The sequence below is a fragment of the Cynara cardunculus genome, assembly GCF_001531365.2.
Source record: "Cynara cardunculus var. scolymus isolate 2C chromosome LG 17, CcrdV1, whole genome shotgun sequence".
In the NCBI taxonomy this organism is placed as follows: Eukaryota; Viridiplantae; Streptophyta; class Magnoliopsida; order Asterales; family Asteraceae; genus Cynara; species Cynara cardunculus.
Genome location: NC_037544.1, coordinates 10,717,089 through 10,731,120, shown reverse-complemented (window position 1 = coordinate 10,731,120; position 14,032 = coordinate 10,717,089). Strand labels below are relative to the sequence as shown.

Genomic DNA, 14,032 nt, shown 5'->3' with positions numbered 1-14,032 from the left:
TGTATTTTATGCATATATATGTAAATATATATATGTTATATATATATATATGTTATATATATATATATAAGTGAAATTATATATATGCATGATGTATGTGGGTGTAAGTATGCATGTGTGAAATGATATACATGAATACATGTGGGGAAGGGGAGGTAGCCGACTTTCCAATTCAGGAAAGTATATATATTGGAAGTTGGGTAAAACTGAGTTTTTCTTGCCTCATTTGAATTTTGGGAGAATTTTGAAGAGAAGTGTTGTCCGGTTATTCATTTTGGTTTTTGCATCTTCTTCAAAGCTGAGAATTTTCATAAGGTGAGTGATTTCTAAATCCTTTTTGCATAAAATTTGTTACTGGTTTTATTTGAATGTTGCTTATTATTGGAAGAAATAAGTTATTCAATTAAAGGTCTTTATTCGGACAAGGGGTGACCGGATTAAGTCTAAACCGGACAAAGGTTTTAAACGGAGAAGTATGAATACGACCAAGCATTGTGCGGTTTAGCCTTAAATCGCTTAAGGGTCGTGCAAATTAGCTATAAACCGATCACGTATTGAGCGGTTTAGTCATAAACCGATCATGTGTTGTCCGGATTGTTTTAAATCGAACAGTCATATGATTTAGCCTTAACTCGATTATGGGTTGTCCGGATTAGTAAATCGGACAAAAGGGACAAGTGTTTGTGCGGATTGTATTTCCAGATAACTTGTCCGGATAACTTATATTTGATAATTTTAAGTGTTTAATATTCTAAGACATTTATATAATTTAAAAAAGTATATAAAAAGGTATTTTATATCTTTTTAAATAAAAAGATATGTTTCTACCAAGCGTGGTGACGTAAGTCTGTTTTGGTATGGAATTGGATTTGGGAAAATGTTTCTACCAAGCGTGGTGACGTAAGTCTGTTTTGGTATGAAACTATATTTTGGGAAACCTTCCTACCAAGCGTGGTAACGTAAGTCTGTTTATGGAAGTAGATTTTGTAAAACTGTTTCTACCAAGTATGGTGACGTAAGTCTGTTTTGGTATGAAACTTGTTTTAAGTGGTAGTTCCCCCAGACATGGTGACTTTTGTCTGTTCTAGCTTGGAACTGGGAATGAATACTTTCAGACGTGGTGACTTTTGTCTGTTCTGATAAGTAACCCTGTTTTGATATGAGGAATAAGGGTGACATATTAAGGAGATGTGTACTTGGAATAAGGGAGGCATTGTCATATGTGGATATTATTATAACTCTTATTATTATTACTAATTGGATTTAATAACTTAGATTCAGTATTTCTTTGTGACCTGATGAATTAAAAATATTATTCTTATTAGAAATATTAATGTAGATGTTATTGAGAAGGGAAAAATGGTTTGTCATAAAGGGCAAGTATTGCCTTAAACCTTTCCGTTAATATTTATAAAATAATGGTCTAATCATTCAAAGAACCTTTGGTTACAATATTGTTTCATATTGAGAATGTTGAATCTTTAAGCAGATGTATTTTAGTAATAGAACTGGGGTTCGTAAGTTTATTCTTTTATACATGTCATTGAGAATTGCATCATTGGATTGTATTACAAATATTTCTGAGCAAAGTTATTTTATTATATTTTGGTGTTTATCACCCTGCATTTGCAAAGAAGGGACTTACTCACTAGACCCTTCAGGTCTAACCCTCATTTTCTGTTTTAATATTATGCTTTTGAAGATACATGTTGTATTACATGTAATAGTACAGGATTTGTTTTGGAAATTTTTATATGTAGATTTTGTACATATAGGAATCCTTGTACTAGTGGGACCTTATGATGTAAATTATATTTCTATGTAATGAAATATGTGTTATATGCAAATGTGGTGTTTGGGGGTGTTACACAAGGGGTGTCCGGATTTTCCTTAAACCGCCTAAGAGGCAACCGGATATCTCCTTAAATCGCCTAAGAGGCAACCGGATATCTCCTTAAACCGCCTAAGAGGCAACCGGATATCTCTTTAAACCGCCTAAGAGGCAACCGGATTCTCTAAAACCGCTCGAGTATCAACCGGATTTCCCATAAACCGTCCAAGGGATGTCCGGATATGTCTAAATCACTCAAGTGTAAATGTCTGAATTACCCTCTTTAAATTCTAAGTGATTGTCCGGATTTGGAATCCGGACAATGATGACCAGACTTCAAATCCGGTTGAAGTGGTTTGAATTTCACTATCAGTTTTGGTTTTAAAATTTAGAACCGCGAGAGAGATGTAATGGCGGTGTAACCGCGAGAGAGATGAAATGGCGGTGTAACCGCGAGAGAAAAAGATTCTATAACAATTATAGATAAAATAGTTTTTTATCTGTACATGTTTGATTCTAAACTTTTAGTTTGGAATGCAAGTTATTTATATAAGATTTGTACACTCATTAGACCTTTTGAATCTAATGCTTAGTTGTTGGACTAACCTGTTTTGCAGGTCATCATACCTCGCAGGATAAAGGCTAGGGGAAAGTTTAGAATTGATGAAATTTAGTAGCTCATAAATGTATTGAACAAAGTTTTTGCTAGTCAATGTTTTGTAAAAAAAAAATATTACATTATGTGTTATGAGTATGATCATGTGGATTATCTGTGTGTGGAAATTGTGGGTTGTTACAGTCTTGATCACACAGCAGTCAAGGAACCAAATCTTGAAGAACAAAACCGCATCCACAATGACAAAAACAAAACCGCAGCCACATGTTACAAGTTGCTAACGAGCCTTTATCGAAATTAAGAGCTATGACGAGATTGTTAAATTATAAGGCGAAATGTAATGTACTCGAGCTGACATATAATTGAGTTGTTCCTATATTTCATGAGATGCTACCCGAGGGTGATAAACTACCCATTAACTTCTATGAGACGAAGAAAGGTTGGAAAAAGCTTGGTCTACCAAAACAACTGATTGATGCTTGTAAAAACCATTGTATGCTATTTTATAAGGGTGATTATGAGTTGATCCATTTTCGAATGTGCAATAAATATCATTTCAAGACAAATGGATGAAGCAAGGTCCCTAACTTGGTGTTGACGTAATTGTCAATTGTTCCTAGAATCAAAACATTGTATATGCCAAAAAATACCGCAAAAGAGATGACTTGGTATTACGATCATCAGATGGAACGAGGTGAGATGTTACATCTAAGTGATGGTGTAGCTTAGAAGTATTTCGACACGAGGGATCCTGACTTTGCTTCTGAGATCCAGAATATTCATCTTGGTTTACACACTAATAGTTTCAACCCGAATAATGAAACTTCGATCTTATTCACTATGACACATATTTCTTACCATCTATAATTTACCTCCTTGGATGAGTTTGAAAGACTTGTATATTAAACTTGCATTGGTCATCCATGATAAAAAGAGCCTTGGTCATAATTTAGATGTGTTTCTCAGGCCGCTAATAGACGACCTATAGATGTTTTATACGAAAGGTGTTCTTACTTATGATGTGTATCATACGAATAATTTCAAGATAGGGACTATACTACTATGGATTGTCAACAACTTTCCTGCCTATGCAATGTTGCGGGGTTGAAGCACGCACGATAAGTTAGCCTGCCATACTACATTAGCGTTGTGGATCCCTTTAGTTAAAAAATAGAGGGAAATCCTGTTGGTTTGACTGTATTGGATATGGTTACCTAGATCACACCCCTTCTATTGTGATTAAAAAAGATTTTTGGCAGGTAATAGGGTGTTAGACGCTCTACCACCCGAGGTAACCAATGAAGATATATGAGAGTTGTCGTCCACCTCCCAACTGTTTACGAGGACTTCCTATTTAGATCAAATAATAGTAAAAAATAACAGGTATGGAATAACTCATAATTGAGTAAAAAGAAGTATCTTATGGGAAATGCCGTATTGGAAGCCATTGCTAATCCGACACAACCTGGGTGTCATGCACATTGAGAAGAACATTTTTGAGAACCTACTTAACACCGTAATGAATAAGCCAAAAATAAAAGACAGTATAAAGGTGAAGAAACATGTAGAGATTTATTATGATCGACAGGATTTGCACATTGCCACGTTAGACAACAAAGTAGGCAACCGAAATCATTGTATAGTTTGAGCAAACAGCAAGTAAAACAAGTGTGATTTTTTGGAAAGGATTTCTCCTGCAATATTATAAAGACGAAAAAGGATTACAAAGGTTCAAAACACAAACTCCATGAAAGCAAAAACATAGCAAACAAATTTGGTAACTATAAGGGTGGGAAATAGATCACCTTGACTGATCATGACATGCATAAGATCTACACACATGTCTTGTTCAACTGTGTGGAAGTTCAACCCCTCCAGTCAACCTTTGATGAATGGATTTGACAAATAAAATCGAATATTGATGATGTTGCACTTGATATACTCCAGGGGAAAAGGTTTGTTGGCAGTTTCGAGGACCAGGCGAGTATATACTAGCCAATTTCAATTTATGTAAAGCAATGATATACGTCATGCGTCTCTTACGTCTGGCCTTATTTGATAGGTCATGTTTTAGTTAAACGACTCAAGTGAACAATCAAAATCCCTAGCACGTGGACCAGACTGTTATGCATCCACGCATCAGGGATACTTCATGAATGGTTACAAGTCTATATTGTAACCCATGGTGTTGGTAGGGTTACCCAAAATAGTGGTGTACATGTCAAGGGGCCTATTACGATTAGTGTGTGTTTGACTATTATGGAATGTTGGATGACGTTTTAGAGGTGGAATATTATGGCGTATGGTGACATATAATTTTGTTGTCCAAATGCACTTGGTTTGATACTCCCTCAAGGGTTAGAGTTGACCTTAAATACAGTTTGGTAGATATCAAATATAAGTCTAGACTAAGATCCAACGACCCATTCGTCCTAGAATCACAGGCAGAACAAGTCTACAATATTTCATGTCCTTCGATGACAAAGGATTTGAAAGATTGGTGGGCGATTGTCAAGATGAATCCTTGTGGCATATATGAAGTAGCAGATTGTGTTAACGATGTCAAATATATGATAATGTGGATGGAGAACAATTACTTCAAATCAACAAAATGGTAACTCATACAACATCCACAAGATTAAATGAGGACCTCAATTGTGTTCGTCTTGTCACATAGGAGGTAAATATAGTTGATCTTATTAATGACGATAGCGACGATGAACCTATTAATGAAGATAGCAACGATTGGCCGATTAATGAATATATCAACGACGGAGCAGAATTTGAAGACATAGATGATGATTCAGATAATGAAGATGCACTAATGTTATCTAATCATTCTTCTTATGAGTAACTTGTATTCTGTATGTTTATTTCATAATTGTATTATTACGATTTATCATTATTTTTTTGGATAAAATATAATGTTCATTTTTTTGCAGTGACATGTCATCAGCGAGGTAGTAGTAGAGTTCGGAGTAGAGGTAGGCCTAACGTCGGTAGGGGCAACAACTCCTTTGATGAGAGTGGCGACCCGTGTGCTGATGACTATGAGAAGTTTTTGGATGATTCCATCGTGAACATTGGCCTTGAGGAACATGATTAGAAGCATCATATGGTGGTCCCATATTCGAGTGGTTCGGGATCGAGGAGGGGCCCTAACTATTCGATGTTGATGTTATGCCATCTGAGTTAGCGACCACAGCTAGAGCGGGGAGGTGTCAGGTAAGTAGATGTGGTATATGGGTTAATATTACATAATCAAATGATATGAATGACTTTTGTGTTGTATATTTTCTTGATTGTGCAATTTTCCATATCCCAAGTTATGCAGGAGATCATTCCATATTCATGGCTTCGTTTTGTGGTATTTAGGCTCGCTGGAAGGAAGTCCCTCAGGCTGATTGTGAGTACATGTTCCAATGCTTTTGGGTTGGTACATGATCACTTTTAAAGTAATTATACATACCAAATTTTTGTTTTTTTATCTTGATACAAATCTTGTGTATATAGGGTAAGTTTTAGTAGAACCTGACACAAGAAGGGTAGGTTTATGAAGCATGAGCATGTATCATGTACAATAGGTATGTGGATTGTATGAAGGATATGCAAGTGAATGGGCTGCAACATAGGCCCGATAGGTGGATAGGGATGACGTGGCATGGTGAGGACTTCACTCCCATTATAGAGCACCACCTTCCCTAGATCCAAGAGTTTTATTGGCTCAGGATGATTGATCAGGTTTTTATTTTCATTGTGATCTTTGTGTGTTGTTTTTATACCGACTAATGTGTTATGTTTTTAACTGGTGTGGGCTACCGATTGTTGGAGATCCCATTCTAGGGCCGGTAAGGCCAATAGGGCGATCTCATTTGAGGGAGTCTCATCCAAGCACATTGGGGGATCGATCAATGTTGCACAACATCGACATAAAATGGTAAGTCTAGAGTTTTTTTTGAATATGTTATTAGATTTGTATGTTTATTAATAACTTAACTTAATTTTCTATTGTAGAGAGAGACATGGGGTCACGAGCCGAGTTCTTCTGAGGTGTTTGAGGGGATCTACTGCTTGAATAGGAAGGTCACTAAGGGATCGACCGGCCCGCCTACTGTTCCTCCTATGTTCGTTTACCCCAAAGCGGCTAGAGTAGCTGTAAGTTTTCTAAACCATTACTTTGTTTTATAGAACCGTTTAGTGGGTTTAACGTAATATATTTTAATAAACATAGTGATGTTATTAATTTTAGCTACCATTGTTGGGCGTATGTTAGGCTAAGTAGATAGATTGGTTGGTAATGTGACTATCATTGGTAGTTAGAATATTATAATTGTGGATATGTTTGATTTACAGTCGTTATGTTGCTAAAATATCTACAAATATAAGCTCACCTGTTTTTGTTTTGGTAAACCATAGGAGCGGTTTTGAGATCTTAAGGATGAGGCTCAGTCTAGTGCAGAGCCCCACACTATACCTCCTGATGATGCGACTCTTTTTTAGCAGAGCGTCGAAGAATGGAGGAAGGGTCGTCTTGAAGTTCGTGACCTCCAAAGATCCTATTATGCTATGACAAAGATTTTAGCAACAGTAGCAGCACTTGGAGATCCTTCTTTACTGAATCGACAACGGATGTATGTTAGTTATATTTATGTATCATTTCATTACTTTTCATTGCCAAAAGATTACTGTTTTTTGTCAAATATTGAATATTTACAGGTACCAGAGTTGAAAGAGAAAATGACAAGAATAGAAGAGGAAGCAAAGCGGTGGGAGGATAGCTATTTGGTTGAGCTGGAGGCCAAACGAAGGAGGAGGGAGATCCGGGGGCCTGACAGGTCGAGTATGTTGTCTAGTTAGCTCAGCAGGTCTTGTTATCATGTCATTTTACTGCTTTTATGCAGCAACACGGACACGCTTTCCCCCTCCCCCTCCCCCTCCCCCTAGTTAGATTGTTACGTACCCATCGGACATGTATTGTCAATCCTACAGCAACAGCGATACTTCAAAAATACAAAACTCACACCAAAGAACCTTCAGCAAAAGTCGACGACTGAAACTGAAGATTAGAGACTAGCACGTTCGTGATCTGAAGCGGCATTCAGTGATTACAACCTGGTCAACATATGTGTGAAGACTGCCCAAGCCTCAGTGAATGCTGAAGAGACCTTCAGTGTTATTCCAGCATTCAACGATCAAAAGAAGCTTGTTGTGCAAGATTGCTTTTGTTTTGTTCTTCCACACACAAAGGACAACCCCATACCCTTTCTGGAGTATAGTATGGTACGGAGTCGATTAGTTGACTTTATTACCCACCAACTCCTTGAAATGATGTCTGCTCATGAATAGGCTTTTGTATTATTCACTGTAGCAAATGACAAGCTTTTCTCTAAAAGCTTGACGCGTGTTCAAACCCTATTGCATTGCATTAAATGTGCGTTTAATGCAATGGGTATAAATAGATGAGTATTCTCTCCATGCAGACCACTACGTGCATGTACACAAGAGATCACACACACATCTAATAATATTTACGCTTATCTTCAAGCAAGTTAGAATCTCTTTCAAGTATTGTAAAAGTTCTGACCCAGAAAGAACTTATTTCCTTTTTTATCTTACAACAAATCTTTTCTCTTTGCTAAAAATTTATGTGTGTAAACTTAGATTGTTTTAGACAGGTTTTTCTTACCTTATCTATTTTCGCATACAATCTTGTAAATATCTGTATTGATCTTTCTTTATCAATATACATTTTTAAATTTGAAAATTTCATGTGTTTGTATTCATCCCCCCATTATACAAACTGTTTCTATAAAACTCTTGTAACCCTAACGGGACCAACAATTTTGGTTTGGTATTTTGAATTTACGGGCCGATTGTATTAAAACATACATGAAATTCAATATTTTAATTTACTTTTTTAACAAATTATTAAAAATCAGTGACATGAATCCTTCCCTAAAAGTTAGTGGGGCCGTCGCTAATCCGCCGTTAGAAAGCCCTCGCTAATCCGTCGTTAATCTGTCACAAAATATACGTTGCTATCCCTTCGCTGCACCCACCACTATTTGGTCGATAAACTATTAGTGATGACCTGCTGTTAGGGTCTGATTTTGTAATGAGATCCATTTTTTTAACTTTGATCGAGCTTGAGAGTTAAGAGCCGGTGCTTTTTAATTTAAGAATTGAGAGTTGATTTTGGTCACTTATTTAGCACTCTTTGTCTCAATTCAAAACAAAGTCAAAGCGTAAAAAGAAAAGAAACCCCTATTAAAAATCCAACAATATTGAATAATTTACCTAGCTAACATATAATAATTATATTTTATTTAATAAAAATACATTATATAATCATAAAAATATATAATAATTAATAAAAAATAATAATTTCTTGTATAGTGCCATTTGAACCTTGGTTTTGGCATATAATTGAAAACCCCAAACCAAACTGTATAGTTTGTGGCATAAGAAATACAAACCATAAACCGTAATGTAAAGGTTCCAGTACGGTTTGGTACGATGCGGACGTTTGGACGGGAAAATGAACACCCCTAGTCATACTTGTTATAGTGGCAACATGTGCAAATACAACTTCATTTATATGCTATATATGAATTTTACAATATTATGGGGATGAAACTTTTCTAATCCTCCGTTAATAGTAACACATCCTAAACACAAAAAGACTTGCTAGTTTTGAGTTATTCGGAGTAAGTTTTAACCGGTTTAACTGATAGTGTTCAACATTGAACGATATCAGTATTAGGAAGGGAATCAGGGTTACCCTCCAACAAGCAGAAAACTGGTGGTATAGTAAGAGTTTGGAGAACTCCATATGCATTCCAACAAAATGGACTCGCCATATTCAGCCCTTGAGAAGGCATCAATTCCACCTCAGAAAATGTTAGGTTTGTGCATGGAATAGTATCACTGCAACCCAAATGCATGGCTGGGCTTCTAACATCATAAGTTCCCCAAATTCGCTCGTAAATTATGTCGGAAATACGAACCGCTGAGGTCTGGTTTGGGCACATCCCTTTAGACTGGCAATAGTACTGGTCTATCATGACCGGGTTTCTAACGGTGTCCATGTGAATGTTGATGAACCGCACATTCGACACCGAGCCAAACCCTCCTTGCCATGTCTTGATTCGGACCCCATTGTCGGAATGCTTGATCACAGAGTCCATGACCGTTATGTTCGATACACAGGCTCGTGTGTTACGCATCCCGAGGCTGCCAATACTGAAACAAATGAGGCAACCAAAAACGTCATTTGCTCAGTGGTATATAGGTTAACAATAGAGCCCAATAAGGTCAAGGCTTTGCCGTAAGTATTATATACTTCAATCCTTACAAAATGGAAAAATCACAATTATGATTGCCATCCTTGAAACAACTGGGCACTACAACAAAATTGAGTTTACAGAACACTTCCAATCTCTAAGCGTCCCAATAGGCCGTTTTATAGGATTTAATTTATAGAACTAAAATATAAAGCGTCATATCTAAAGAAGTTGTAATAAGTTTATATGACGCTTTTGGGCGTCTTAACAAGTTTTTTAGGACATTTTTAATTAATACAAAGTGTCGTATTAGCAATTTTATAGGACACTTTTTAGGAAAGTGTCCTATAAACTCAATTTTTTATAGGAAATTTGTTTTTATAGGACAGTTTTTCAAATAGTGTCCTATAAAGTTGATAATATGACGCTTTATATTAAAAAAAATGTTCTAAAAAACTTATTACGGCGTCAAAAAAACGTCATATGAACTTATTACAACACGTTTAGATATGACACTTTATTTTTTTGGTCCTATAAAGAGGTCTATTAGGACAATTAGAATTTGCGAGTGTCCTATAAACCCGATTTTGTTGTAGTGTGGTGTCGGTAGAGTGTATGGGCATTATGGTTAACTTCATGTTGCAGTTTTTAGGGTAAGGAATTTATCCCAAGCTAGTATAGTAATTTTGTTGTGCTACTCATTTTTTTTTCCCAACAAGATACCATCCAAATTAAACAGTAATCATTTATTTCTCAGTTCATTGCATACATTCTTGAAAATTTACTGAACGTGTAGTTTGCTTGTAATAGTGGCCATTGAGATACCGATAAAGAAAACAAGTTGATTCTTAAAAAAAACCCAATTAGTATCATATTTATAAGTACAAATTGCATCACATACGACAAAAATGGTGTTTATGGACGGACGAACATGCGTCTTAGTATGTCACTTTTAAAAAGTGTTGTATTATAAGATTTACTTTTTTGGGTTATATTATGTTGCTCAACTTGGTAGACAGGAATTAACTTAATTCATCCTGACAACTTATTGGTACGTAGTTAGATAGGATAGAACGCCAATTGTTGGTCATATAAATTTATAGTTTCTTTAAGCAGGTACTATCTTCGGACGCCTGAAAACCAATTTTCTATCGTGTATCATAATAGAATGTACTTTGTTATGATTCCAATTTTCAAAATTAAGCTTAGCGTTTATATATGAGAAAACATCTAAACAAGAAAGTTCACTAATTTATTTCAAAATGGCTTTTTGTTTTTCTTTCTTAAAATTATAATATCATAATATGTTTTCTTAATTGTATCTGTATCTGTATCAAATACATGTAGCATTTTCCAAAATAAAAAGGTAATAAACCATGTTCCATCCTAAAGCAATTAATTTGTTGTACTTATATATAGTGTCATGAGTTAACAATAATATGATTTTTTAACGATATTTTGCACCAATCATACATGTAAGTCGTTGAATATGGTTTACGGGTTTGGCACAAAAGTGGGGACTTTTAGGAATGTTTACCTTATCCCATGGCTTGGACCACATGTAATGTTCTTTATGTCTACATTATAAGATCCTGCTCCAATCGATACACAGTCATCACCTATATATAAAATTAAGACAAAACATTAATTGGATCATTATTTAGCTTGCTTTTGTATCTGATTTCGTCTTACAATACTCATGTCAGTTAAATGTTTTTACCGTTAGATACAAGTGTATTGTATATCCTCACGTCATCTGTGTTCTCGATATGGATTCCATCGGTGTTGGGGCTAAGAGAAGGAGCTTTAATATTCACCGAATCTATATATACGCCATGGCACCCGTCGAACCGGAAGTTGAATTGCGGACTATTTTTCACTTTAACTCCTTTTACTGTTACGTTTGTGCTCATGAAAAACCTAATAGCCTGTAATGCCAGAATTCAGAAGTAGTTCCATTTTCGAACAATTTGATTGTTAATTGTTGTAAAATAAATGTATACTAATGAAATGCAAAAGAACCACCTTATTTTTTTTTGCAGCAGAACAAGTAATTGCAAATTTTGATGGTTGTTTTGCATTTCACAAGTACAATAATTGTATTGCAATGCAACGTAATTACACACATTATATAAAATAGTAAGTGTAAGTTTAGACTTACAACAGGACTGTCACAAGGACCAGGCAGTGTTGTTCCGTTTGGTCCCTATCAAATTACCAATATCGTTGTCAATATTTGAATAATGACATTAATTTCACTCAATTTTGATCAAATTAACAAAAATCATGAGTAATTTATGAAACATTAACCCTTTCCCTAATTAATATGACATTATTAAAAGTATAAATATCTTGAAAACAATGACAAACAAAGCATTTCCACTTTATGTAACGGAATTTAAATACTTATTTTGATAAATGTTTACCGGTTCAATTAACTTATCAGATGCACATAACAAGGATCGAAAATCTTTCCGGTAATTCTGTCGAAAATCTCTGAAAACCCACATTTTCCACCAATATTTCATCAACGAGAATTTCCGTCCAAAAACAATGGATTTTCAACGGAAATTTCCATCTAAAATACTCCTATGTTTGTAGTGTTAATTAATTAACAATTCGTATCACTAATCTAACGAAAAATAGGTTGATATAATATGACTGTTCATCAGATGACAGATAATAAAAAGTTTTAAGAACATAATTAAAAAATTAATTATGAAAATAGAAAGATTAAAATAATCTTACTTTGTGAGGTTTGCATGGAAGATCCCACCACTTTTCTCCTCTTCCATCAATAACTCCACCACCTTGTAGAGATATCCCATTCACCCTATAAAACACCAGCCACTGTCTCATGCTCATGCCTTTTGGCCACAATCTTGGTCCATCTGGTGCCATAATTGTCCCTTCAATCTTCACAAAAACAATCATCCAAAAACCATTATCAACTGGAGATCCATCATGGATTCAAGAAAACCGAACATGCGAGTAATCTTCCCATTATATATTACCTGAAACACAAGGCTGTTTCTGCAACTTCCTGTGAAAATGGAGGACTGTATCAAGAAAGTATAATGCTTGGGAACCAGAAGGACCGTTGGTTCGTTGTTTTGACAGGCCGAATCCCACGCCATTTTGAACCCTTGTGTATCATCTGTCACACCATCGCCTACAGACCCGAACGACATCACATTAAAAAGCCTTGGAGGACTGGATTGGATCTTGGGCATAATAGCCGGCTGCGGTGCAGGAGAAGGTGCTAGTGAAATGTGGTCTAACGGTTGAGGGTTAACAGAACTGAAATGAGTGCAAAAACTCAAGAAAGAGAAGAGAAAAGTGAAGAAAGATAGTCCCATGGTGAGCTATAGCTAGAAGAAGAGGCTGGTTTAGGGCTTTATAGGACAGAAAAAGCAAATGTAGACAAAAGGAATCACACTTGTCTGAAACTAACCCTTATCACTATCCTAGAAAACCATGAAATTTTCAAAGAAAATGGCTCACTTGTAAGGGTTAATGACAAAAGAGGGAAGGCACCCACGTTTTTAGGAAGTTGAAAGAAGGTTTGGTTGATGGCTAATTAAGACTTTTGTTGCAGTGGGTGTGACCACAAACGGCACTAGGTAACTTAGAAGCAGGAAGACACAAGTTGCAGACTAGTTGAAGAAGGGAATGTCGTAGGGAAGATAGGGTGGTTTGTTCTCTTTATATATACGTGGGGAAACTCTAATTAAGTGGGAATTAATATGTGGCTTAAAACTAGTATTTTCTCAACCTTAATTAAGGGCTGACAAGACCATCCATTTCTCTCATTTGTACCTCATTTATGTACGAATTAATTAAATGATGCATGTTTTATATAAAGCAATCAGATTGATCGGGGATAACTTCATCAAATATTTGTTTAATTGTTTGTGGGAAGTGGAGGTTTTTAATATTTAAAACCCACCAAAAACCCCACAAGGAGTATGGAATTTCTGGTTTGGACGGTGGAGTGTGCATATGAGGATTCAGGAACAAAGAAAAAGAGGGGTTGAGTGGAAGTGATGTCAGAGGACAACAAATGCCGGCAAATGTTTTTCTTTCATTGTTAACTTCGGCCATTCATTCATTTATTCACACTCTCTCTCTCTCTCTCTCTCTCTCTCTCTCTCTCTCTCTCTCCCCGGTAGATTCCAATCATAACCATAAATGTATATTTTAAGAATATAAAAAATTAATATGATAACCAATTTTTTATATTTTACTATGGAAAACACTGATAAAATGGTGAGGAACCTTAACTGTAACGCCACAATTTTT

General features: G+C 35.7%; 1 protein-coding gene across 1 annotated transcript; it reads right to left on the bottom strand.

Annotated features, from left to right (window-relative positions):
- Window positions 1–9,047: 9,047 nt before the first annotated feature.
- LOC112500875 (polygalacturonase At1g48100-like) lies at window positions 9,048–13,365 on the bottom strand. The gene is made up of 6 exons (XM_025104483.1): window positions 12,745–13,365; window positions 12,479–12,646; window positions 11,892–11,936; window positions 11,451–11,658; window positions 11,268–11,349; window positions 9,048–9,689 (listed from the first exon to the last, which is right to left on the bottom strand). The coding sequence occupies exons 1-6, from the start codon at window positions 13,087–13,089 to the stop codon at window positions 9,185–9,187; spliced, it is 1,353 nt and encodes a 450-aa protein (XP_024960251.1). The 5' UTR covers window positions 13,090–13,365; the 3' UTR covers window positions 9,048–9,184.
- Window positions 13,366–14,032: the final 667 nt, after the last annotated feature.

What these genes read in the sequence shown, in the direction of transcription:
- LOC112500875 (XM_025104483.1), bottom strand. Translation starts at nt 13,089, where the DNA reads ATGGGACTATCTTTCTTCACTTTTCTCTTCTCTTTCTTGAGTTTTTGC. An exon ending in GAAACAGCCTTGTGTTTCAG is followed by an intron (nt 12,647 to 12,744) that starts GTAATATATAAT and finishes GTTTTTGTGAAG; the next exon opens with ATTGAAGGGACAATTATGGC. An exon ending in GGTCCAAGCCATGGGATAAG is followed by an intron (nt 9,690 to 11,267) that starts GTAAACATTCCT and finishes CATTTGTTTCAG; the next exon opens with TATTGGCAGCCTCGGGATGC.